The sequence below is a fragment of the Leptodactylus fuscus genome, chromosome 5, assembly GCF_031893055.1.
Source record: "Leptodactylus fuscus isolate aLepFus1 chromosome 5, aLepFus1.hap2, whole genome shotgun sequence".
Taxonomy (NCBI): domain Eukaryota; kingdom Metazoa; phylum Chordata; class Amphibia; order Anura; family Leptodactylidae; genus Leptodactylus; species Leptodactylus fuscus.
Genome location: NC_134269.1, coordinates 159,685,754 through 159,713,472, shown reverse-complemented (window position 1 = coordinate 159,713,472; position 27,719 = coordinate 159,685,754). Strand labels below are relative to the sequence as shown.

Here is a 27,719-nt window from a genome sequence, read left to right as displayed (position 1 = left end):
GAAAAAAAGCAGCTTTTCTGCAACGTGTAGCTTTAGACTAAACGTTTCTTTTTGTCATGACTAATGTCTTTCAGCTGTCTCTTCCATAATATTTAATGCTACTTGAAACTTCACCTATGTAAGACTAGATGTCTTGTGTTCCCTCCCACACGTTTCAATATCAATTTGTGAATACAACACCACTCCCACACTGCAATCTCTTTACTTTGGACCATGTCCACATTGCTCTGGTGTTTCAGCCTTCAATCATGTCACCTTCACTTAAGGAAACAAGGTCTAGGGGCAGCGATCTGTTTCCTTGACAGTCAAGCGTCTAGGCTCCCAGGCCTGTCATTGCTATATCTCTATTTCAGGCTGTCTCACTGCAATTCATTAGTATTGCAGTATATTGTAGTGGAGAACTAAATCACTAAAACTAAAGAAAAAAGATTAAGAAATAAAAAAAATATGAATAATAATATCCAGAAACAAACATAAACACTGTAGGCACCTCATTGTCCAAAAATGCCTGAACTCTAAATATATAAAACTATTCATCCTATAGAATGAATACCATAGCAGGAAAAAAATAAATCAATATGTCTGAACTGCTTTTTTTTAATGTTCTGCCTTCACCCACAAAAAATTAACAAAAGGCTATCAAAATGTCAAACAATCCACAACATAGTATAAATAAAAAGTACAAAGTGCCCATCAAAAGTGTTAAAACGTAACAAAAACTGTATAAGGCTCAAACCCCACATTGTGAAAATGCATCATTTTTGTCACAGTGGAAACACTACGGCAAAAAATGCTGTGTTTTATAGTACCTCAAAACCCAGAATCCCATCCACACAATTCAGAAAAAAATTTGCAGCAGAAAAGCTTAAAGAGGACCTTTCACCACTTTTGGGCACATGCAGTGTTATATACTGCCAGAAAGCCGACAGTGCGCTGAGTTCAGCGCACTGTCGGCTTTCCCGATCTGTGCCCGGTGTAAAGAGCTTACGGTGCCGGTACCGTAGTGCTCTATGGTCAGAAGGGCGTTTCTGACCATTAGCCTGAGACGTCCTTCTGCCTCGCGGCGCCTATCGCGCTGTACAGTGTGAGCGGGGAGGAACTCCCCCCTCCCGCTCCTGATAATGCTCGTCTATGGACGAGCGCTGTGAGCAGAGGGAGGGGGCGTTCCTCCCGGCTCCACAGCACAGCATGATTGGCGCCGCGAGGCAGAAGGACGTCTCTGGCTAATGGTCAGAAACGCCCTTCTGACCATAGAGCACTACGGTACTGGCACCGTAAGCTCTTTACACCGGGCACAGATTGGGAAAGCCGACAGTGCGCTGAAATCAGGGCAGAAGGTCTGCAGAGGAAGACTTTGCAAAATTGCAATGAAATACGCTGCACTACAACTGAGGCCCCCTATTGAACAAAAACTGCTTTCTTTTTGTCATTGCAAATCTTGCTGCAGTTTTTTGAACAAAGAAAAGGTGTAGATACAAAAGGAATGGAAAAACATAAAAGAACTTAAATTTTTCCCTTCTACTTAATTCACGGCTGGCTTTGGTTTAAAAAAAGGGTCAAATCTACAACAAAAAAGCAGCTTTTCTACAACATGGAGCCTTAGCTTAAAGGGGTTGTCCAGGATAAACTAAAAATTAACCCCTAAAGTAAACTCCTCTCCCCGCTTAACTTCTAATTTACTTCAATTTTAAAAAAATCTATAGTTACACATATCACTGAAGCGGTCATGTGATCATGTGACAAGTTCCGAAACGGAACTTCACCATCACTCTTCCTCCTCCCTTTCCCCTGCAATACTTACCAGTATTCCTGTGTCCAGAGAATGGCTCCTCCCCCTCTTCCTGTCTTCTGGTAAAGGGCAGAATACGTTAGCCAGGGAGACGGGGGAAAGGGTGAGAGGGGATAGTAATGGGCAGGATCGCTAATCTAAAAAGAGATAGGAGAGGGTGGGAGGGGCTAGTAATGGACAGGATCACTATTCTAAAGAGAGATAGTGAATAGTGGGAGGGGCTAGTAATGGGTGGGATTGCTAGGTTACTGAGACAGGGAGGGGGAGTATAGGAGTGAGAGAGGAGGGGGGCTAAGTGAGAGGGAAGTAGTACAGCAGCTACACAGGAAGGTAACATCATGTAAACAACACAGAGGATGCAGCAGCAACCAGAGACACCCAGAAATCACTCCAAACACTGTTAAAGGTATATGGGTTCACTTCTTAACCCATTACTAGCACTAACAGACTTTAAAAATAATAAAAAAAACTTTCTATCCGGAAAACCCCTTTAAATATGGTATAGCTGTGTTCATACCAAGCTTCTGGAATATAGGTAACGTCATTTTGGCTTTGCTTTTTTTTTTTTCTAATTCTACACCATTCTAATTTTTTTTCAGCTTCCCACTACATTGTATGGAATATTAAATAGTACCATTATGAAGCACAATCTGTCCTGCAAAAAGTAAGCCCTCGTATAGCTCTGTGAACAGAACAGAAAAATAAAAATGCTTCAGCTTTTGGAAGATGTGGATTAACAAATGAAGATGAAAAAGGAAAACCACACCCCCAGACGAAGTCTTGTGTTGAAACGCACATCGGGGTCAGCTAGGTGAGTTGATATTGGGGTTTTCCATCCTGATTTATTGCAGTATTGATGCTTCTTTATTGCCTGTTTATACCTTTTGTACACTGTATACTACAAATTGTTTACTATATGGCACTTTGCCTTGTATCTACTATCTATCATGGTGGCCGATCAGGTATCCTCATGCAATGTTCTAAAAATAAAATCTGAAAAATAATCTGTAACTTTATAGTACGTTAGTCTGCTCAGGAAATATTACTGTAATGGAGTGTAATTGGAAAAATTTGCTATGGCATTCACTGTGCAGCCAAAATGAAGCCACCTGACCTGTATTTTATAGGTCGGCAGGATTTCGGGGATACCAAATTTTGAGCAATGTCTGATGTTTTGTTCACCTTTATTCCAATTTATATGGCAGGCTTATGGGAAAAAATATTTTTATATGTTTGTATAATCTGTTTATGTTTTTTGTTTATTTTTATTTCAAATCTAGGGAAAGGCCTAGATTGAATTTTGAATTTTTAGAATTGTCGCTTCATTTTTCTGCTACTAGCTAGCGGAAAAAAATTGTGAGCGGCTCCCACTGAAGTCAATTTTTGGCAGGCGGATTTTGATGCAGATTCAGTGTCAAAATACGCTGTCAAAAAACTGCGTGTCAACTAGTCCTTAGGGGCCTTTGTGGGGATTACTTAAAACAATGTTTGTGATTAGAATGAACTGAAGCAAAGTGGCTGGCAACTTTAAAGCCCTGGCTTATGCCATACTATAATAACTGATGTTGTGTGTATGGGGATTGGTAGAGGAGCAATTTCCCATCAGCTTCTGGTGAACCCTGGAGGTAGGGGCACGACAAGACAGTGAACCCTAGGCTGAATCTTCCCCTCCTGTCCCTGCCTACTTGCCTGAACTGTAACAGAAATCCCTCAGGGTCTTGGATCAATCGGGGTAGGGAGGTATGGGGTGGAGCAGGCACAAACAACAGTAGGACCGATGATCTCTCGAAAATTTTATTTGTAACCAAGCACTACACATTTCGGGCGAGATGCCCTTTCTCAAGTGCAGAAACAACTGGCTTGCAGCCTTTCTAGTGTGCCTCCGATATGGCGCTGCAGGACATGCTCTCTTTTAGATCCATATCGGAGGCACACTTGAAAGGCTACAAGCCAGTTGTTTGTGCATTTGAGAAAGGGTCTCCCACCCAAAACGCGTAGTGCTTGGTTAAAAATAAAATCTGCAAAGATCATCGGTCCTACTGTTGGTTTGTGCATGCTCCACCCCATACCTCCCTACCCCAATTGGTCCAAGACCCTGAGGGATTTCTGTTACTGTTGTTTGTGCAAATCTGTTTGTCACAAGGGGATAGCTGCTGCCGCCATGTTCCTTTATTTATATGCGTATATTGTGTTGTGACGTATCACAACACACCAAAGTTAATGGCTTCCCATTGGTATAAACACCACCAATTGTCCTTGAAGTTACTACACCATATTTGGCACTCTCGTATCTCTCCCCTTTTTGTATTTACTTGCCTGAACTGTCCTAAGTGACAGACGACAACTTGGCAGAAAAACCCTACCTAGATATAGGTGATGACACAGAATGCAGACAAGACAAGACAAACAACAACAAGAGGAAGTTCAGCTAGCCAAAGGTTCAGTAACAGTCGAGCAACACAGTACAGAATCGAAACACAAGAGAACAGTCTAAAGGTAAAACCAGAGATCAGGAATAAGACAGGTAATATATAGGTAACAAACAGCAGGAGAAAATAGTCAGCACGCATAAGGCAATAGCAAGCACCAATGTGAATATGAGCAAACAATAAATAGGAAGGAAGAACCCACCCCAGACTTGATAGAAAGGTAGGCTGTCAATCATACAGGTAAGGCTAAAATGAACTATTAGAAGGACAGAGGGAAACCAAGGTGAAGGAGATGGGTGTGGTGGAAAATCAGTTACCAAGTTGAGAGAATATGACTGTTCAGACAATACAAGAAGAACCCTAAGCAAGGAATCAAAACTGAACACACCTCCTCTGTCGCAGTTGGCGCAGAACATTGAAAGGGTGCGGATGTGACAACAGGAAAGGGTTAAAGGGATTTTCCTATCTCCCCCGCTCACCAGTTTTCCTGCTCTCTCTTCTTATTTCTTGTATTGGTGAGGAATAATCTAACACAGTAGGTAACAAAGCAGCATTTCTAAAGCAATGTGTTTAGGAAAACTCTTGAATGTGCATAAACTAGCAGTTTGGATTAAATCCTTGAGATGGGACTACCACGTAACACTATGGCTGTTGCTGTTCTCCAACTCACCTTCTCAACAGCTAAGAATTGACCTGTAAGGCCCAGCTTCTTTGTTTATTTAACTTTCAAAGTCTATTTACAGCCTATGACTTTTCTCCCAAATGGCAGCTCTGTCAGAGTCCTTATTTTTGTGTCACACATGTCTAATTTCATCCACTGCAGCCTTCATCCATCTATTGGTTTCCCCTTCTGACAGCTGGGATATGTCTTTCCAAGATGGGACTGACTGTCACTGCTTTGTATAAGAAGTGTAAAAGTTGTAAACCTCTGTTTTGTTTTCTGCGTTGTGTCAGCTCATTTACAAGGCTTGGGCTTGCACATACTTCAGCCATTTTTTTAGGAGACATACAGGGAATCTGATCACTGTCAGTTTTCTGTTCAGGTCTTCAATCCAGTGATGTCATGACACCATAAAAAACCCCAGTAAAAGTTATGTTTTTGCTAATATTAACTTCTGCCCACACTATATTTATTATTTATGCCAGAAAAGTGGCAAAAATGATGGCAAGAGTGTCAAGCGGAAGTACCAAATTCATGATGGCGCCAGTCTTGAATCCGTGCATTCAGAGTATCACCTATTCCATTACTGTGTTGAGATGATAAATGATCAACTGCTTTGGCATTGACTATCACCTGCCTTCTTTTCAGGGTTACATACTTGTTGCCTTTGACTGTTAAACATTTCATGGATAACAGCCCCCCATCTAGACTGAAAACAAATAACACCCCTTTTACATATATAGCAGTGAGGGGAAGGAAACTGACATCTCAGTCTATCTGCAGCGCCACAACGTGTTGTACTCAGTGGCCCCACTCAGGCAATGCCCACTTCCACTTTTAAAAAAACACCAAATGCAAGTATTTTAGCAGGAAGTGGCTTTCAATAGTCGTATTCTCCTATTTGCAACTATTTTACACCATAGAAAAGTGCATAGGGGATTTATTGAGCCCCCCATAGAATCTGATCATATACTGTAGGTACATATAATATTCATACTGTCATATCTGTACTTTATAAACTAAAATTTCTCATCTTGACAATTTACAATTTTCCGCACATCAGTAATGCATGTAATGTAAATGTCATTTAAAGGGAACCTGTCACATGTCCAATAAATCTATTGGAGCTAGTAGACTTGTGTATAGGTTTCCAAGAAAAGATTCTGTATAACCTGGCATCTATTGAAATCTCTGCTGCATGTTGAGAGGTCAATAAGGTGGTATTATCAGTGCCTGACAGCCTGCCCATATGACTGTGCATACAGAGATAGCTGAGGTCACTGACAGGACCACCTGCATGAATTCTTAGCATAGCAAAAGCAGAGATTTTAATAGATCAATGACAAGCTATATTGAATCTTTTCACACAAAACTATATATCAGGTTTCTCAGCTCCTTCCACATTATAACTTGTTTTTTTTTTCCATGTAAATGGTTCCCTTTATCAATATACTAGCAGTCTATAGTTCCTTTCACTAATTGATGCCTCTCTATAAACTAACAGACACCTTAGTACCCCAAAAATTCTATCAATATTAATACAGTAAAGTGAAAATGCAAGAGGGATGTAGCTGCATTTTCTCTTTGTCTTTGTCTGGATTTCCACTCATCTACTTTGAATTTCAAGATTTTTTTCGTACACGTCATGTCTTGGTAGGTGATTACTTATAAGACTGGTTTCATACTAGTTATTCGTTTTGTGAACTAGGTAAAAATGGACGTTTTACATCCTAGAATATTTCTGGTTCCTACTCATTGGCCACAGAAGAAAGGACACAACTGTAAGTAAATATAATTGTATATCGCTTTTTTATATTACTAATTTTTTTGTATGCAGCTTCAGGTTTCTGGATCCTTTGGATTACATCAGATTCGTTGATCATTTGATGATTATCTCTTTTTTTAGTGGTCAAAGTGGCTAGTCTGGTTTTTTTTTCAATACAATGTTTTTCTGATGTCTCTGTTTTGAGTTTGTTTTTTAAATATTTTATTACTGCATTAGTAATTAGAGATGAGCGAGTAGTGTTCGATCGAGTAGATGTTCAATTGAATACTACGGTATTCAAAATACTCGTACTCGATCAAACACTACTAGCTGTTCGAAGTTTAAGGTTCGATGCAGAACCAGCGTTGATTGGCAGAATGCTATACATTCTGCCAATCAACGCTGGTTCTTCTCTTACCTTTCCAAAGTCTTATCCGCGCTGCGTCCCCACCTCTTCTTCCGGGTGAAATTCACTCTGCCTAGGCATCCGGCCTAGGCAGAGCCGACTGCGCATGCGCGGGCATGCACGCGCATACACGCGCATGCGCAGTTGGCTCTGCTCAGGCGTCTGGCCTGGGCAGAGCCGCACGCGCATGCGCAGTCGGCTCTTCCTAGGCCGTATGCCTAGGCAGAGTGAATTCCACCCGTAAGAGGACGCGGGGACCCTGCGCCGGGAGAAGACTTCAAGCAGAATCCAGCCCGACCGTCACTCATGGACTTGGTAAGTATAATTTTATCGAATGTTACCTACCCCTGAAACGAGTATTTCCCCCCATAGACTATAATGGGGTTCGAAATCCGTTCGAACAGTGTGCGGCTGTTCGAATCGGATTTCGAACCTCGGACACTTTAGTGTTCGCTCATCTCTATTAGTAATGGCCACTGTCTGTCATAATATATTACTGAGGTGTGGCCAATGAAAAGATTACCACTAATCCCCCAATTAATACCCCAGCAATCAGGTGTGATGGGAAGAGCTGGGTATTGTTCAATATCCTGCCATTTAAAGTAAGGGCCAGGTACTGAGCCAGAAGGCAAAAAAATGTTGCCAGCCTTGGTAACACCAGGTTGCTACAGCTTTCTATATTTGTCTGATTCTGGAGGGAGATAGGAAATTTGGGGGGAACCAGGTATTACCAGGGTGGGACAGTTTTTGGCCCCTCCCAGCCTGGTAGCCATAAAACCAGCCTGAAGCTGCCCCAGTACCCAGTCATCACTGAAAACATTGAAGTGTAGGTAGTGCTGGTGCGGCAGGGAAGGCAGACGCTGCTCAGATATTCATATGAATTGCTGGGCAGCTACTGCATTTACACCAGGTGTTGTTCATTTGAATTGATCCGCATCTGCTACACTTAGTGGAGGAAAGATACATGTGCAAAATATCGCACATGCATCGCCCCTCCACTAACTCTGTGACTGCAATTTCTGCTAGTCACACTGCATAGGAGTAGGTGTAGGAATGTATGTGTGAATACAAATATGATTGGTTTTCCATGTCTCTACGGCCGTGAAAAACAGCAAACGTGATTATAGTCTGTGTGCTGTACCTTTTTTATTTTGTTTTTTTATTTTTTCACGAAGAGCACATAGATAGCACACAGACAGAAAAAATCATTAGTGTAAGAGTCCTAAAATTTATTATTTCATCCAAAATTTTGTGTTCTTTGCAGGTTTTTACCAATACATTCACAGTACTTTTTAACAAAAAAAAACTTATGGACAGATTTGTGAAAATGTCTATAAAAGATAAGCTCTGAGAGAATTGAGAATGCAAAAACCAGCTGCAGGAAGCGTTAACAGCAAACTAAGTCCAGCTAAAATGAAGATCTGACTGTGCTTCAGAACCATTGTGTGTAGTCATTGCATGCCATATTTGTTTGTAAGAGTTGCCATTATGCTCTTGCCTAAAATTGTTCTTGTGTGTCTAATTAAGGAGGTATTCTCATCTTACGAAGTGAAGGCTTATAGTCAGGGGTCTAGATGGGGTCCGACCTCTGCAGTCCTTTCAGTCTTATACTGGACAGTGATAGCATATTGCTAGGATATATCATCACTTTACTATATGGAAATATGTCAAATTCATGACTGTTTCTTTTTTTATTCCTTTTCTATCACTAGATATCAGATTCACCATCCTATAACACCTTACCTCCCAACATCAAAATTTGGCTGTAGTGACCCACTTTCTATTCTTGAGTCAATGGGTATAAACCTTTATCTCTCATATATGTATATGTATTAAAACAATGGTTCTAGGAAAGAATACTGTAAGAACGCAGAATAATGTGGGGCTCGACATACTGATGTACAGGGTTCATGCACACAACTTAGTAATATGTAGCAAAAACTAAACCTAAAACAAACTATAGCAGTTTTACTATAGCCCAGAAAGGAATGAAATGAGGATACAGTATTAAGTGGAGATAATGTGGGTGACATTTAGATTTATTTTTAAAAGGAGCAAACAAATGTTTATTGTAGAGATGATAAATGTATGATCACTGGAGTCTACTACTACTGGGACCCCATGGATCTTGAGAAGTGGGGTGTGTGGACAGAGAAGTAGTGCAGACTTCTGTAGGATGGTTGGAGATAGTGAGATACAGTGTTTCTTCAGTCCCATAGAAGTGAATAAAGTAGTGGTTACTACTGCTCCATTCAAACAGCGGGCTATAGAACCCCCATTATTATGACTGCAAGGGTCCAAACAATTGGATGCCAGTGGTCATACATTTACTAAATGTCCTGTGGATAAGTGATACCCGTTTGTTATGGAAAAGAATCTTAAATATAATGTACTTGACAATAAAATGAAATAAAAATGTCATGCAAATCGAGATAAAAGTACAATATCAAAGCTCTGCAGCAGGTAGAGTCAGAATGAACTTTCAGAGCTAGGGATGCTTTGTACCCTTTAATACCATCACTGATTCCTATCTGTTGGAGTGAGCAGCTGAATATAGAAGCTCAGAGATGTTCTCATCGGCCACATGAGATGCAACAAAGATTCTTTCCAAAAGCTGAAAGAGCAGAGCGTTCAGACAACAGATGGGCGAGTTCCCATAACTGTCAATTTTCTAAATATTTGCATAGTAAATAGAGGAGGGGCCATGTGATTGATAGTTCAATGCTGTATATAAAGTGGAGGAATTCCTCTCCCCCTCTGCTCTCAATCTGATCTTCCTCTCTCTTGTGTGTCTACCTGGTTGCTGGTTAACTGGTTTTGCTTTTGTGGAAAGTTCAATACTCTTTGGGAATAAAGAGTTATTGATAAAATGCCAGAACCAACACAGAAAACGGGTGAGTATCTATGAATGCCACATTTACTAGTCTGCACACCAGACCACATTAACATTTCCATTGCAAATTCCAATGATTAATGTTGCATTTGCATGTATTCCATAGATTCATCACTATTAATAGACTATTAATACTATTGCTGTGTTGTCAGTCCATCCACTATTAACCACAGCTTAACTGCAAGATCAGAACAACGCACAGCATCCTATGGCATAGCAAAATAATGACTTTAATACAGCGTTCTTCCTACTGTTGCAATAGGTTTTTCTGTACAATATGCCAATACTTGTACATCTATCTGAACATATACATCTTTATACCCCCTGCACCGGTAGTGATGGAGCATGGGCTGTTAAATGTCAAATCTTCTATGGCTTTAAACTATTGATAAGTGCATTAAACACATTGTATTGTCATTCCCATCCTGCAGACACCTCCAAGCTACCCACTAAATTCCAAACCAGTGATAGCGATGATGATGTGTAATGTAGTTCAAACTTTTCATGACATTTTGTAATATTTCATCACACTTGTACAGTGTATAAGTGCATTATAAGAGATGTGCTTATATGCTCTGGCTATAGGGTTAGTATTACATTATTAGTAGTCACAAGTCTTGTAATTTGAACCCGTGAAAAGCGATGAAAAGATAAAGTGAACAAATTGTAGCAACTGATGTGACAGTCTCTCTTATGTAGCTCAATATTTACCATCTACTGGGTGGTTATGAGACAATAGAATTAATATTGTATTGATAAAATATAGAGTAATATTCTAGGGAGAGTCAAAGAGGGTTAATTTTTTAGTTGAAATTGCTAAATATCAGACTAAATATCCATGTCCATCTAAATGGCTGCATATAATATCTATCTATATCTACAGTAAGTTTCAGATGTGCTCTGGATTTTCAGAGGATCTGTTTTACGTTCTTTTATGCGTATATAAAGCAAGAGCATTCTGATCTGAGTGATCTTTCAGAACATGCCATTGGGAGTATCTTCCACTGCAAAGCATTCCAGGAGATTATTTCAGAATCCTTATATCCCACGCTGGAACTTTAAATATTCAGCTCCAGCTTTGTGACTCTGAAAATATCTGTAACAGGCAATCTCTTGGCTCACAATTCTTACCAAACATAGCCAGGTTGATCACTATTATAGACATCGCCACATTGTTCTTCTCATACACCCCGTGGAGGGATTGTGTCCTGGTATAACAATAGCAGGGTTTCCTATAGGACCACAGAAACAGGTTATATTCTGATGTTCTACATAGGGACCCATATTTACTAATACTGCATAATGATCAGACACTGCAAATGTAACCAGGTAGTTACAAAATGTGCCTAATGTATCGCAATGGTGTCCTGTGTGATAGATTGGGCACATCTTTCATGAAGTTACAAACTTTTTCTCTTCATAAGCCAACTCTCTGTTAGGTTACATTACATGTTTTATCACATCTAACAAAATGTACAATTTGTACATTGGTAAATATAGAAAGATTAGTAAACCACCCATTGGGATTGTGCTAGGTGGGTGCTCTAATTCATTTAGTATAATTTGGGAAATATAATATGAGAGCACATAAATAGATTACAAAATGTGACTGACCTTTGAAAGCCCATACATTGTTGACATAGCATTGTATATTAAGCAAATCTCTTATAGAACTGCTTTATACAGTATATTCATTATATGTAGACTGAAATGGCTGAAGAAGCCGCTAGCATTGAGTATCTTGAATGGTAATTGAATATGTAAATAGTATTATTTTCTTTCTTCCTTCCTTTCCTTATGGCATATACCCATACTGGACTGTTATGGATTCTATAGGGTAACATTCTTTCTACAACTTAAAGGGGTATTCCGATGAACATTATCATATTTGGATTTGTAGATAAATAAAAGTTAAACATTTCTGAAAATATAAGTAATTAAAAATTCTGCAGAGTTTTAAAGATTTTGACTAACTTTCTTAGTGGTGACAGTCTGTTGTCTTGATCGGTTGCCAATGGATACAACCACAAATGCAGAAACTTTCTATGGTCTGGGATTTGTCCAAAACCAAGCCATGATTTTCTTGTTGTAGCTGGGTTATCAGGCAGGGACACTACATGTATGAGAAAATATCCTGGCCACAATAAGGATATTTAACTTTTAATTATCTACTATTTTAAAAAATAGTTATGTACATCGGAATACCCCTTTAAGGCTGTAGCCCTAGATTGTGGAAACGCAGCATTTTTGTTACAGACTTTTTTTTTAGCCAAAGACGGGAGTCTTGAAAACAAATGGGCAATATATAAATCCACTCCTGACTTTGGCTCAAAAAAACGCAGCAAAATCTGCAACAATAAATGTTGCCTCTCCACAACGTGGAGCCTAGATGTAGCATGGGGGCATTCAAACGGAGTAATGCGGCGCTGATTCTTGCACGATAACTCGTGTAAGAATCAGCGCTGCAAAACAGAATGCCATTGAGTTCAATGGGTTCCATTTAAAGCGTGTAACACATTGAAATCAATGGGAGGCTTTTTAACCCATTGAGTTCAATGTGATACGCACGATAAACGGAACCCATTGAACTAAATTGGATTCTGTTTTGCGGCGCTGATTCTTATGCGAGTTATCGTGCAAGAATCAGCGCCGCGTTACTCCGTGTGAATGCCCCCTTAGATGTAATAATAAAGTCAATCACGCTACTACATATAGCCAAATAGATATATATTAGAGGACCTGTCACCCCTGCTGACTTGTCTGTTTTAGTAAATACTTACAGAATTACCCCATAGCATCTTTTCTTAAAACCCAGTGCTGTTCCTCTGTTGTTCCTCCTAGAAGTGTATGAATAAATAGACAAGTGGGTGTTATCAGTGGTGACAGAGGTACATAAATGGCATCTCATCCAGCCAAGCAGTAACCCGCTCTGTGCTGGAATAAATGAAACATTGTGCAGTACGCCCATACTTTCTGGTTTAGTTCCAGGCAGACAGAATTTATATAGAGACGTAACACTATTTTCCATAATGTAGAAAGTGAAGTCATTTATTCAGTCTACAGTGAGGTGTATAGATGGAGCTGGGATTTACAACTGCAGAGCTTCCATAGACATTGTATAGCTGAAGTCACAAGTCTAGCAATACCCATCCCAAACTATGCAGCTGCCATGGATCTCCACAGCTTCAGAGGCCAAATATCAACTGGAAAGCTTACACATCTCGGGGCTTTCATTACGGTTGCTAATTCATTCAGTCAGTCATGAGATATGACAGCTGCTATTTAGACTCCATGCTCAGATTAGTTAGAGCGCGATAAGTGCATTTTTATTGCTAGGGAATTATTTGGTGGGTGCTGGTATTTTATAAAATAATCATGGCTCCTCTAAAATGTAACTACGTATGGTCACGTTCCATCTGGGAATTGTTTCCATACAAATAGGACACAACTGTATTGTAATGGTATTTAGCATAAATGATAAGAATTAGTATAATCTGTATGTCTTCTACTCCAACAACATTTTTATGCTGCATACTAAGGCGTAAATGTTCACTGCTATTTTGGGAAAAGATGGGGACAATTCCAGGAAAGATCTGACTTTATTCAGTATTATGGGCGCTGTGTTGGAATACAGTACACATTATGTTACAGACTGCCATTAAAGTGAGCAGGTACATCAGTCTATACACGTGACCTCCACTGAATATATGGGTTATCAAACACATTTCATGTAAGTATGTTTAAGCTTATGTTGTATACAACTGACAGAGAGGTGCATCCAAAGGTGAGGCTCATTTATAGATGCCTGTGAATTGTCAGCACAGAGAGGGGTACATGTTGGCTGGATGAGATACCTGTGATGTCAATCTTGGAAGGTACGGCTTCCTTGCAAAAATATAAGCTGGTGTTGGGAGTCTTAGGGCCCGTGCACACGGAGTAAACGTGTGCTCATTTTTGCATTATACACATGTAAAGAATACACGTGTAAAAATCAGACTCCCATTGACTTCAATGACATTTTTTACACCCATCGCGTTTTTTTACATGTGTAAAAAATGTAATTGAAGTCAATGGGAGTCTGATTTTTACACGTGTATTCTTTACATGTGTATTATGCAAAAATGAGCGCGTGTTTACTCCGTGTGCATGGGCCCTTAAGGGTTCATTTACACGGAGGAAAATGGTGAGGAATTTGGTTTGGAATTTCAGCACCGAAAAAAAAAGCCTCCCATTGACTTCAATGGATTCTGCTAGCTTTTTATTCCGCTAGTGGAAAAAAAATCCCAAATCAAAAATATGCCATAAATGGAAATCTATGCCAACTATGAGCTGGCACAGATTTCCCTCCAGGACCACTCATTGTACAAATGCTTGTTTGGTTGATATCCCAAGTCATGTTTCAAGGTTCTTTAATGGGTAGGACATTCTCTTACAGGGTAGTTACCTAAAGGTGGTATTAGAGAGACAGTTTTCTTCCTTCTGAAGTAGAGCCTTTTTTCCAGGGAGCATTGCCAAATTAAACAACTGTGCCACTTTAATAAACCTCAGACACTGTAAGATAAGGACATAGTTTCTTGTTATCTGTTAGACAGTTAGATCAACTTTAGTGACTAATTTTTTGTTATACAGAACTGCATCACATGAAGTCACATAATGGACAGGGTGCGCCTTTTTATAATAGGGACATTAAAATTACCAGATTGCTGGATACAAATAGCTGACATTTAACATGTGTATCTATCTTCATTGACTGCAATGTTAATATATAAGTGGAAGGTCCCTTTGTCAGCTTTCCATTTATTTGGGAGAGGAAAAAGGCATCATGTTGCATTTTTTTACATCGAAAAAAAACAAACCGGAAAGCCAAGAGAAGTGTAAACCCATTTTTTTTGCCTCTTGGTTCATTAGAAGCATGTACTACTTCAGGACTAGAGCTACAAATCAAAATTATGGAACTGTAATGATATGAAAAAGTCACGATTTTAGTAAAACGTTAAAATTGCAATAATTCTATGACTGGAGCCTTAGTCTACAAAAATAAATGAATACATTTCAAATATCTACAGCCTACAGTGAAGTTTGAAATAACTGATATGAAGATATATTGCACAATTTTAATTGACAAAAAACAGTAAATTATAATGAAACATTAAGGAGTCCTTTAAATAAAAGCAAAAGACTGTAGGCTTCTATTAATACTGCTGCTGCTGCAGAATTTCTTTTTAAGGATAAAGCCTCACTTTTTGGAAATGCGGGACGTCCCGCAGCAAAAAAGCACTGCAGAAAAAATCGTGGTGACAACGCATCGTGGTATAGACAGAAAGTTCGCAGAGTTTTACTTGCTGACTTTCTGTTACAACTATACCTATGGGGAAACTGCTGGCGTTTCCGTAGGTATAATTGACATTTTATAGCTGTGGTTTGGAGCCTAAGGGCCAGTTCACACAAAGTTTACGGGCGCACATTCTGGCACCTATACACGTGTCAGAATGTGAGCGCTCAAAACAGATCCCATTCATTTCAATGGGTCATAACGGGCGTATAACGCGCGTAATTTTATCAGCCAAATTTACTGGCTTGAATGGCTTGGCTGAAATACTCATCATGTCAGTTTAGTTCAGTCAAGCCGTGCTTGGCCGGCCTGGTAAATCTGGTTACTACATGGAACATTTTTCCAAACAAAATGCAACCATGTGAAACTAGCCTAAGGTCAGTTTCACATGGCCAAGTTTTAACTGGTAAACCTGGTCCATTTATTTTCTGGGTTTAACAGAACCAAACTCAGTTAAACTTATCTGAACTGCCGTGTTGGGGGCATTCACAAGGAGTAACGCGGCGCTGATTCTGGCACGATAATTCACGTAAGAATGAGCGCTGCAAAACTGCATTGACTTCAATGGGTTCCGTTTAACGCGCATAATACATTGAAATCAATGGGTTAAAAAGCCTTCCACTGATTTTAATGTGTTACACGCGTTAAACGGAACCCATTGAAGTCAATGGGATTCTGTTTTGCAGTGCTCATTCTAACGTGAGTTATCATGCCAGAATCAGCACTGCATTACTCCTTAGGGTCCATTCACACTGAGTTTTTTGGCAAGGATTTTGCCGCTGAATCTGTGTCAGAATCCACGTGGAAAAAACGCCTCCCCATAGAGTTCTATGGGTTCTGCTAGCAGAAAAAAAAGCTTTCTTCAGGCGGATTCTGCCTGCAAAAACCAACGCAGTAAATGGGAGGCAGAAAATCCACGTGGAATTGGCAAAAACCACGTGGAAAAAACGCTAGCAGAGGTGAGTTTGGGGAAGTAAATTTATCTGATACACAGTCCAAGTTTCCAGGCTTCAACTTGGCCTGTGGCCAAAAAAACCTGAGAAACCCTAGGAGCTTCATGTCAATGACTAATTAAATAACATGACTAGTTCCCTTTCAATGGGAGTATCTGCCTTCAGGGCATGCTTCCAGTACAGTGAAAATTAAAGTTTGTTCAAAGCCATAATACAATTTGTTAGTTACAATGTCCTGTAGAATAAATCACAGTCCTCTCATTGCCAGCCAGATTGCACCAGAAATGAAACTGTGACTTATTGATGCCAAAACCCTGGAGCAGCAGGTTTAATAAATATTCTCCACTTTCTCTTGTTTGTTACAAATTAGTGGCCACGTGTATGTAACTTGTGTCTGAAGTTGGTGCAGTTTTAAGACTTCAGGTGATAAACCTTTATTAATAATAGTCATATGGTAGCAATAAATCATATAGCAGGACTTAAAGGGGTTTTCCTGGCAAAAAATGTTGTTGTTTTTTTGTTTTGTTTTTTAAAAAAAGGTCTATTAGTGCTATTAATGGGTTAATAAATGCACCCAAATACCTTTAGCCATGTTTTGAGTGATTTCTGGGTGTCTCTGGGAGTTCCTGGCATCTTCTGCATTTGTTTACTTGGTTCATCTTTCTTCTATGTAGCTTCCACCCTAGCTCCCTCTCACCTCACTCCCATGTCTTCTTCCCTCCCTCCCATACACTCCCTCCCATACACTCCCTCCCTGTTTCTATAGCTATCCCACCCACTACTAGCACTTCCCAACTATCTCAGCCCACCCCTCAACCCCATTATACTTTCCTCTCTTCCTTCCAGACTTCTTCCTGTGGGGCAGCCCCTCCCACTTTTCTGACTGTCAATGCCCGCAGTAGTCATCCCAGCGCTTCTCTGTGCTCTGCAGCTGACGATCCACCTCTACTACACAGGCATGGGAGATGCACTGTAGAGGTGGATTATCTACTGCAGAGCACAGAGCAGTGCTGGGATGATTATTGCATGCATTGACAGTCAGAAAAGTGGTAGGGGCTGTCCCACATGAGGAAGTCTGGAAGGAAGAGAGGTAGATATAATGGAGTGGATGGGGAGGAGAGGTTGTAGTGACATTCTTTTTCCGGAAACAGGGAAACGGGTTGTCACTGGATAACTAGAAAATGTCCCTGGGGCAGTCACATGACCACCCCAGGGATATGGGTAAATATACATTTTTGATAAATTATGTTATTTAGAAAGTAGGCGGAGGAGGATATTTAGATTAGTGTAGGAATTGGCCTTTATCCCGGACAACCCCTTTAAAGAGGTTGGCCACTTTCAGACCAATATTGAGAACAGTGTTATGATTTGTATAATAAAAAATTGTCCAATTTTCCAATATACTTTCTGAATAAATTCTTTGCATGATTACTGGGCTGTGACAATAAGGAGCACTATACCTGTGTATACATCACATGACCATGGACTGTACATCACATGACCATGGACTGTACAGTATATCACATTACCATGGACTGATTTTTATCCACTTAGAGTAAGCAGAATGAATGATAGTAAAGATCTATAAAACTGTGAGCAATTGATACAGAAAGTGTATTGGGAAATTGTGCAACTTTTTGTTATACAAACAATAACATTACTCTTTAAATATTGGTCTGAAAGTGGCCAACTCCTTTAAGACATATTCAAATGAGTGACGTTAACAGCCGTGTGACTGCCTTTTATTTTAACAGCAGTAACACGTAAATTCAGTACATGAGAATGGGGAAAACAGGTGCCCCTGTTAAATGGGAACAGTCCATTTTAACAGGCTGTCAAAAAATAGGTCAGAATCTATTTCTGGCTGTTTTCACAGATCCCTCAATAGACTCAAATCTGTGAAGGATCCAAGAAAACAGGTGCCCCTCTGATTCAAAACAGCTGTGAAAAATGTAGATTTTTCAAGTCTGTTTTGTCCATAGGTCATCTGAATAGAGCCTTATTGCTGCAGATTTCCACAATTGGACCATGAGAATTATTCAGCAGTAATGAAACTCGAATTAGAAGGGTCCCTAAATAGAATATAGGCAGAGGTCTCCCAGAATAACATTTTCTGCTGACATGTCTCAGATCTAAAGCCAAGTGATTACTAAACATCTCATTAGAGAGATCTCTGTGTTACATTGTGACAGATCTGGTCTAAATCTATTCACCTGGGATGTGATAACTGACATCTGTGTACCAAGTAAAATGAGATGATCTTTGATGTCGGCGCATGTGCACAAAGTATCTTCCTATGATATTTTTCTTATATACAAAAGATAAATAACTAGAATTAAGCATATAAAGTTAAAATTGAAACATATATTAATAGTCGATAGAGGTAAGCAGGGTTGAAATAATCCCATGATATGAGTAAAGTACAATAAAGATCATGTCAGATTTTCCATTGGCCTCTGTGGGATATTGGACAAGACCTACCCTATTAAGTCAATAGGCCCAATGTTACTGTGCAGAGTAATGTGAGTCATACAATATAGAGTCTTTTATGATGAGAAATAGATGAGGTTTGTACTTTTGTCATCTGTTAACTAAACGCTGCTCAACCCTACAACTTTTCCCAATAAAGATAAAAAAAAGCTTTAAATACAATATTCTGGTTTATTTTAACCCTTGTTTGAACAAGTTATAGGGCAGTGGGGGTGAACCATACTGAGATAGTAATACACTATATTCATGCTGTGTCTATCATACTACTAGCTATCAGTCCTAGGAATAAGACCCTCAAACAGAAAATGTTTGAGACAATAATAACACAATAATAATTAATAGCCACCTATTGTTTACACCAGGACTTAGAGTTGGACTTGGTGTACTAATGGCCACTAACGCAATTGGTTCTGGTGTCCCAAGCTAAATCTACATTAAAATATTAAAACTTTTGTTTTAAAAGGATCTCCCCCCTGGATATTGCTGGCCTATCCCTAGGATAGGTTATCAGTATAAGATTTGTGGGGTTCGAACACCTGTCAATCAGCTGTTTTCAGAGAAGTGTCCATTTTACACTGTGTTAGGGGTTCACACACACATATGTGATTATGCACAGATTTATTTGGGGTAAAGAATACAAATAAGACCTCATTGTTGAAAAAGAGGAATTGGCTCTTAGCCTCACTTATTGGAAGTTAGCTCCCTATAAATTAATATCAAATAAATCGAAGGGCATATTCTAAGGGCAGTATGACTCTTCCAGAATGAAGAGATTCCCTTCTTCAGACAGCCTTGGGTTTTTCTGTTTTTTTTTGTTTTTTTTTGAAAGCCCAAGATCACACACTCTTTGACCCATGTGCCAAAAAAGTGGGGACATACCACACTAAAAAAAAGGGTACAAGGATGCAATCTACTACAAGCCCTCTCTAAAAAAGAGAAGGGCCCCCGAGTAATCCTGAACCCAAAAAGCCCTAAAGGAGTCAGGGCACACATGGCCTCCCCATGCTGAAACAGGGGAGGTCCTTCTTACTTCTGGCCTCCACATAGGCTCTTTCCCCAGTGTACTACCAGGAGCCAATACAATACCTACTTCCACAAAAGCAGAGGTAGCAAGGGAGGAAGGAATGGCCATGTAACTCATCGCCATAGACCTCAAAAGGGTCCCAAAAGGGCAACAGCACCCCTCAATCCAAGTTGCAAAGTGTGACAAACAAATGGTGAACATGCAAAAAAATAAATAAGTGGGAAGAGTGCCATGATACGGATCAGTCTACTTGCCAATTCTAAAAAAATTCCCCATGCAAGGCAGAAAGACTGAGAATAAAGGGTGAATGTTCACTAACTGTGAAGTGCAAGTGTAGTGCTATGTGCCAAACGCAGTGGGATCATCCTCAGTGAGTTCAGATACCCCAAGAGTCACCATCCACAGGGCCACGTCAGAGATACTGACTGGCTGTGGTTTGAGAGGTCTAGATATGGTTCAGAAGAGGTAGTGTTTGACCAGGGAGAGACTGGTACAAGGACTTATTAGCATGCCCTGCTAAGAATTCTGGGTAAGGAATACATCATTGTGATAAAGAGGAATTTGCTCCTAGTGTCGCCTATTGGAAGGTAGCTCCCTATAGATTAATACCTAGTTTTCAAAGAAGCCTAAAGACATAAAATTCACCCTTGATTTATATTTCATATGAAAGTGCGGCTATTCAGTTTTGAACTGTATTTGACTGATGCATGTGGGTGAGATGTACCAACCCCATTTAGAAACACGCTCCACAATTCTCCGGAGTAATTTAGGAATGCTATTTTCCTGCAGGTTTGATATTCTGACACATTGGCAACGTTGTAAAAGTGGTTTGCCCACAATTTTAGACTGGCACAAGGTAGGATAGGGTAGGGATCACCGATTTAGTACAGGTGGCCAGGACAGCCACCAGTATAGGCCGATAGATGGATTACCTCTCTTGTACAACTGTTTCCACTAATCACAAGTGGTGAATTGTAAAAAGGGGGAATTTTCCAATAAGTAAGGGTATAGCCATTAGGGTAACAGGCTATAGGTGAATGGGGGGCATACAAGGAATGTAACCATCCCTCTTTGTATCTCTTAAAAACCCTTTGCTAGTAGAATAGGAAATGTTTCCCACTTTCAAAACATTCACAAGTCCAGAAGCAAATGTCAGTTAGTCTTAGCACTTATTATTCTATTACCAACCATACAACATACCTCACCTTATTGAATTGTTTTGCTAATGTGTTCAAAATCTCTAAGAATACTGAATTAAAGTCCTCTTATACAGTGCAATTATAATGGATAAGAGAAGAGATTAAGTGTTACAAGACCAATTATTTGTTCTGGTTTTTGCCCCCTGGCAGTACTTTGGCACTCCTCATAGACTGTACACAGTCTATACTATTTGTGTGAGAAGTGTATATCAGTTACAGTAACTATAATTCTGTTGTGTTGCATATTTTTCCTTTGCAATAAAAAAAAAGAAGCAACAATTGTCACTAAACATGAAGCTATGAATGAAAGTATAGCTCAAGCTCATAGCTCAATTGATACCATATATTGATTACTTAAAGAGGACCTGTCACCTCTCATATGACAGGTTTGTTAGAAGCCAACACTGACCTCAGGGAAATTGACAAATCCTCTTTCAATAGAAAATCTATGGTGGTGTCACAGAAATCTTCCACTTGTGTATCAGCATATGATATATTTTATGTGAATATAAATAATATGTGTAGCATTTAGTGTTATGGCAGTATAAAATAATTATTATTGTCTTATCATATTTCTCGCATAGCTGAGAACTTATTTATCATTTTCATGTATAGCTGTGTGCAGTACAGTTGTTTTTATGCCGCTAGGAGTAGCTATGGGTACAGTGGCGTAACTAGGAACGAACTTTTGACATGCCCCCCCCCCCCCCCCAACGTCGAAGACCTCGACCGACCCCCTCCTCCGCACTCTATTATATCCCTTAGTAAGCCCTGCACACAGTATTATGTCCCATAGTGGCCCCTGCACACAGTTTTATGTCCCTTACTGGCCCCTGCACACAGTATTATCCCCCATAGTGGACACCCATAAACAATGATTATATTCTGGGGTCTTTTCAGACCCCAGAGTATAATAATCGGAGACCCGGGGGAATAAAAATATAAACAATTACTGTTTCTTACCTGTCCCCCGGCTTCTACGCTGTCTTCTCCGCTGGCGACCTAATGAAATGACGTCAGACGTCACATGACCCGGGATGCAGGCCGGATTCATGTAACGTCAGAGACGTCAGAAAGGAGGCCTGGCAGGATCGTGGAGAGGTAAGTAACACTGTTTGTTATGTTCCCTTACCTCTCCCGATCCGCCGATCATTATACTCGGGGGTCTGCAAAGAACATTAAAACAGTTTTAATATCGATGTTGCTATATGGTTATTACCCCCTCTCTGTATCATGGATGCCCTATTATTAATAAATACACTGAAGAGATTCTAATAGAAAACATTTATTCTCTAGCTGGGACTTGTGGTTCGCCAGCTAGACTTGCATATATCCATAGGAGCACTAATGAGAGTGCCTCCACGCCCCCTGAGCGTCATATGACATCTACGTGGGTGTAATCCTTTGGAATCACGTGATGCCTGCATGGGCGTTGACTGGGGGTGTGGTTAAGCTTTAAAAGGCTTGACTGCCGGCGCGCTCGCTGGCAGTCTAACCTAATACCACGTCCTACCACCAAGGACGTGGGAAGTGCAGTTTTCACTGCAGCTTTCATCTTTCCTTAGAAAAACCTCCTGATGAGCTAGAATATCAGCTAGTGAAATACGTATAGAGGGTATTAGGAAATAGTTTTCTCTCCATGTAATAGTTCAGGGACTTACAATACATTTAAATTGAACCAGAGGATAGATAGGACTGCTGCTTAACCATTTTATACTGGCTATATCATTACCTGGTCAGACCTCTGAGCACTGTTGGGAGCTAATGCTGCATATTAACTCTTGCTCCTCCAAGTCCTGCTGAACAAATGGAATACTTATCTATTTTTTCCTGCCAATTGGAAAGATAAAGGGGAGAGTTTCACTTTATCAAAGAGATAGAAGCCATATCTACCTAATCTCTTTATTGGTTAGTGAATCTCCCTATTGGAATATTTTATGCTATAATGGGCACAATTTTAATATATTAAAAAATAAAAGTTATGTTTTATTTCTACTCCCTCAGCTGTATATACAAAATATTTTGAGTAGAATACCCGTCAGTGAATTGATGTTCTGAGTATGGGAGTGATAACAATAGGAGCTCAGTCATATGACTCTGTAAGATGCAATAGATGCAATTTTGCATTTTTTTTTTTAGCCAAAGCAAAAAATGGCTACAAAGTGCGTCTCATTCTCTAGACAATTCATTTACTCCACTAAGAGAACTATGTAATGCTTTATTTTTTCTCTGGTGGTGCTGCAGGGAATTGAAATACTTGCTGCTAGATTGCCAAGTAAGCTACGCCTGACTGCTGAGGGTCACAGCAATAGACCATTCTGTGATCAGCTTATTATCAAAGCATCAAACTTTAGGGATTTTCCAAAGCAAAGTTTCTGTTTAAGGTTAAGGCCCCACATAGTGTCTGGCAGCAAAAAAGTGCTGTGGGAAAAATCATAGCAGCAACATATTGTGGTTTTTCCTGCAACGCTTTTCACAGAAAGTTCGGAGATGTTTCCTCTGCAGACTTTCTGCTTCAGTTATACCTATAGGCAGTGGCATAACTAGGAATGGCAGGGCCCTGTGACGAGCATTTGACATGCCCCCCCCCCCCCCCCGGCCAACGCCGAAGACCTCGACTGACCGACCCCCCCCCCCCCCTGCATTTCTGTGCGCTCTATTATGCCCCATAGTGGTCCCTACACACAGTATTATGCCCCATAGTGGTCCCAGTATACAGTATCATGCCCCTCTGAGGACACCCATGAACAATTATTATACTCTGGGGTCTTTTCAGAACTCAGAGTATAATAATCGGAGACCCGGGGGTGGGATACAAGCATAAAAAATACTGTCACTTACCTATCTCTGGCTACACTACAGTCCTCGGTGGTGTTGGCCATCTTCAATGACGTCTGGACGTCACATGACCCAGGATGCATGCCCCGGTCATGTGACGTCAGGAATGTCACACAACTAGGCCCGAAGCCTGTCTGGAGTGCAGAGAGGTAACTAACAATGTTTGTTATGTTCTCTTACCTCCACTGTGCCTCCGATCATTATACTCAGGGGTCTGAAAAGACCCCCAAGTATAATAACAGTGTTTGTGGGGCCCGTGGTATCACTTACCAATCCCGGCCCCTGCCAGGATCGGTAAGTAAATAGGGCCCTTTACCGGCTGGAGTAACTCCAGCCGGTAACGGCCTATTAAGAAAAAAGAAAAATGCAGCGGTAGCGGCTGTCACCGGGCCCCTAATGTTCCAGGCCCAGTGGCAGCCGCTACCCCGGTAGTTACGCCACTGTCTATAGGGAAACCGCCACTGTTTCTGTAGGTATAATTGACATGCTGTGATTTCAAAAACCTCTACGGTTTTAGAATTCGCATGTGTCTCCGCTGCAAATATTTTACCACTGTGTGAAGATGGGATTAACTAGAATCTCATTGACTACATAGTGACTGTAAAATGTCGCAGTTTACACCACTTGTGGCCCTGGCCTAAAGGAAGACTCCAAAACTCTTGTTTAGCTATAAAAGTTAAAGGGAATCAATAAGAGAATTAAATTGATTGACTCGTACACAGCTTAATGCTCCAATCACTTTGTCTCTACATAACTCTAGGAAAAAACAAGCTAAAATTACTACATTCATATAAATGCATACTAACAGCTCTCATCATAACAATCTACTATTTTTGTCGTAAAGATCACAAGACAAGTAGCATGTATTCAGAACAGCCCTGTCTGAGCTTCTTTGTAATTACATCAGTGTATCTATCAGAATAGCTGTCATGAAAAAGTGAATTTGGCACTTGTCTGTGCTGCACCTGTCATAAAGACTAATAGAGCAGACAATCCTTTTGACGCTTAAAACATCTAAATATAGTACTGAAAAAAAGCTTGTGAAAACACAGCTCTGTCCCTTCTGTAGGCAACACAAGGACTTTCTTTTTATATTTCAGGATCTACTTTCACCGACCAACAAAAGACTGTTCATGTAGCAGGTGGAAGTAGAACTGAGATCACAACCCAGACCGTCAAGACTGGGGTACAAGTCAAATGGCAACAAGATGGAAAAACAGAAAAGACAGTAAGCCAAACAGAGCACACAAAGCGCACTGTAATCGTTGATAATAAAGTCACCCATCAGGAGGAGTTTACAAGTGTAAGTGGAGACTCTAAAGTCGGCCATAAAGAAGGTATGGATACAATCGCACGCAAGGTTTTATAGTCATATCTCCAAAGTCACGTGTACTGCTTCACTGGGTGGAATCTAAAGTGCATGTATATCTTTGCAAACTGTTCTATGATGATATAATAATATAATATATAATCCACATAAAACAGTGCTTTTTATAAATGTATCAGATTACTTAGATTGTACTGATCATTTATAGTACAGAGGTGCACTCACAATTCTACTGGTTGCTATTTGAAATTGCAAACAAGTCTTATGGCATCTGTATTTGTTTAGCTTCCTAGAAATTAAAATCCAACTATTATTCATTCACCTTGTCAATAATAATGTGACGTGCAACAGACAGTGGTTTGTGGATCCACAGTCTCTTTGGATCACTTCAAGAGCATTATTTAAGTAGCCTCCCCTGAAGATCACCCTTTAAAGAGGACCTTTCATGTCCTCAGGCCCATGTGGTTTTATATACCTGTTATGTGACCCGGGGCTGGAGATACCCTTGTCGTTATAACTGCAACGATCTTTGCCCACTGTCAGAAGGGCGTTCCTGACAGTGTAGCTGGGCTGTGAGGTACGCCCCCCCCCCCCTTGACAATACTCATCCATAGCCCTGTACTGTCAGAGAGGACGTTCCTTACCACCCAGCCATGATGCTAAGCTATGAGGAATTATTCCCCCCCCCCCAGTACTTATCTACGTACTGTCAGCTACACTGTCAGGAACACTCTTCTCAAAGTGGACTGAGATTGTTGCCATTATAATGGCAAAAGTATCTCCAGCCCCGAAGCACATAATGGGAAAGCCGACAGTATGTTGAATTCAGTGCACTGTCAGCTTTCTAGCGGTACATAAAACTGCATGTGCCTGAGGATGTGAAAGGTCCTCTTTAACTCCCATATGTTTATCTGGACTCTGCTGCACTGCAGAATAGAGTCAAAATCAGTGACGGAGTCAGAAACAAGCCAAGGTTTATAAACTGAGAATCAGGAAGAAATAAGAGAATATCCTCACAGGAACCTATATCCTCACATGCGAACCTATATTGCTCAGATACTTGGGCAGGAACTTATACTTATATAGGCAGGGATTGTTAGATATATCTTGAGAATGGATTTTTTTTATGCAAACATTTGCCTTTTAAGAGATCACGATGGGCATTGCATGACCCAAAGGGTGCAGGAGGCTAGGTTCACACTAGCATTGGTCTCTACATTGTTTGGGTCCACTGGGGGCCATCTACTAAAATAGTGGTTACCTGCATATCCCATAGACTATAATGGGTTCCCTCCGGGTGTCCGTCAGGTTTCCAACAGTTTTATATTGGGTGGAAGATGCAGGAAGGGAAGAGATATTTGGCTTAGAGTTGGTGCCAATAGAAGGAGAAGAAAGACTATGGTGGCTATACCACCAGAAAGAGCAAGTCTTGCCGCCATTATGAAGTCACTCAGAGACTAATTCAACAATGATCATTGAACACCTATTAGAACAAGTAAAAAAAGACACTATGTAAAATTAGTACACTATTTATCCTACATGATAAACACCATAAATCCTACAATTCAGGTGCCAGAATTGCTGTTTTCTTTTTATCTCACTTCTCAAAAACAAAACATAATAAAAACTGATGTAATATCCATATGCACCCAAACATTTTACCAATAAAAATGAAAAGACATCCTATAAATACAAGTCTTATTGCAGCCATGTTAATAGAAAAATAAAAATGTCATGGGTCTTGGAATACGTCGAAAAGAGTGTTTCCATAGCACCATCAGGATCACTGAAGTTTAGGGCTGTGGTGATGTTACCACAACAAGGCGAAACCAGAAAGTGAGCTCTGGCACAGTGCTATGGGGTTGAGAGATGGAACAACCCCTTCAAGGGTGAATTCTGTGGTATGTACATAATGTATAAGGGTTGTAAAAGGGGATTTTGTAGTATGGGGCATTGATGTACAATGCTAATCTCAAAAGCGTTCAAATACTGTTCATGGTTTCATCTGAATGTTAGAGTAGAAATTCCAAGATGCTCTCCCATTATAAAGACATAATGGGAACAGAATACTTGAGTATTATTGGAGAAATACACATACTGCATTATGGAATGGCATACGTAACATAGCTGAGAAAGTTGACAATATGTTGACAGCAGTAAGGGTTATGTATACACTTTCACAATTTCACCATGGATAAACTAACACAACTGCTGTCAGCAGCGCGCTGTCATTACTTGTTATCACATAGCACTTCATGGCTGTATATTCTTTTGTGAAGCCAATAAACATGCTTTTTTCTTAGTAAGAAGTCATATGAACGGACAAAAAGATAGAATTACAGGATGGAATTATAAAGTCACAAAAACACCTTAGAGATAATAATACTGTGCTACAAAATATATGTAAAAAAATGGAGATATATTAGGAAAGGAACATTATTAGCCAGTTGTCTATTTATTTATACATTTTCAGGAAGAGTAACAGAGGAATGGCACAATGCAGAGAAAATATGTGTCGTTATTTCAAGAAAAGTCTAAGTATTTACTAATCCTTGGCCAAGTCTTGAATGTCATTACCGCATATTTCAGGCTGGTCACGAAAATAAGATTTCA

The 27,719-nt window shown here is 40.1% G+C and overlaps 1 protein-coding gene across 14 annotated transcripts in view; it reads left to right on the top strand.

Moving 5' to 3' along the window:
• The first annotated feature begins 9,822 nt into the window (after positions 1 to 9,822).
• The window catches only part of MYBPC1 (myosin binding protein C1), an 82,113-nt gene continuing 64,216 nt past the window's right edge, over positions 9,823 to 27,719 (top strand). For all 14 annotated transcript variants that reach the window (XM_075274609.1, XM_075274608.1, XM_075274605.1 and 11 more), the window contains exons 1-2: positions 9,823 to 9,944; positions 24,880 to 25,116. In XM_075274609.1, coding sequence (XP_075130710.1) covers positions 9,920 to 9,944; positions 24,880 to 25,116 — 262 coding nt within the window. In that variant the 5' untranslated portion in view covers positions 9,823 to 9,919. The remainder of the gene's footprint in view (positions 9,945 to 24,879; positions 25,117 to 27,719) is intronic.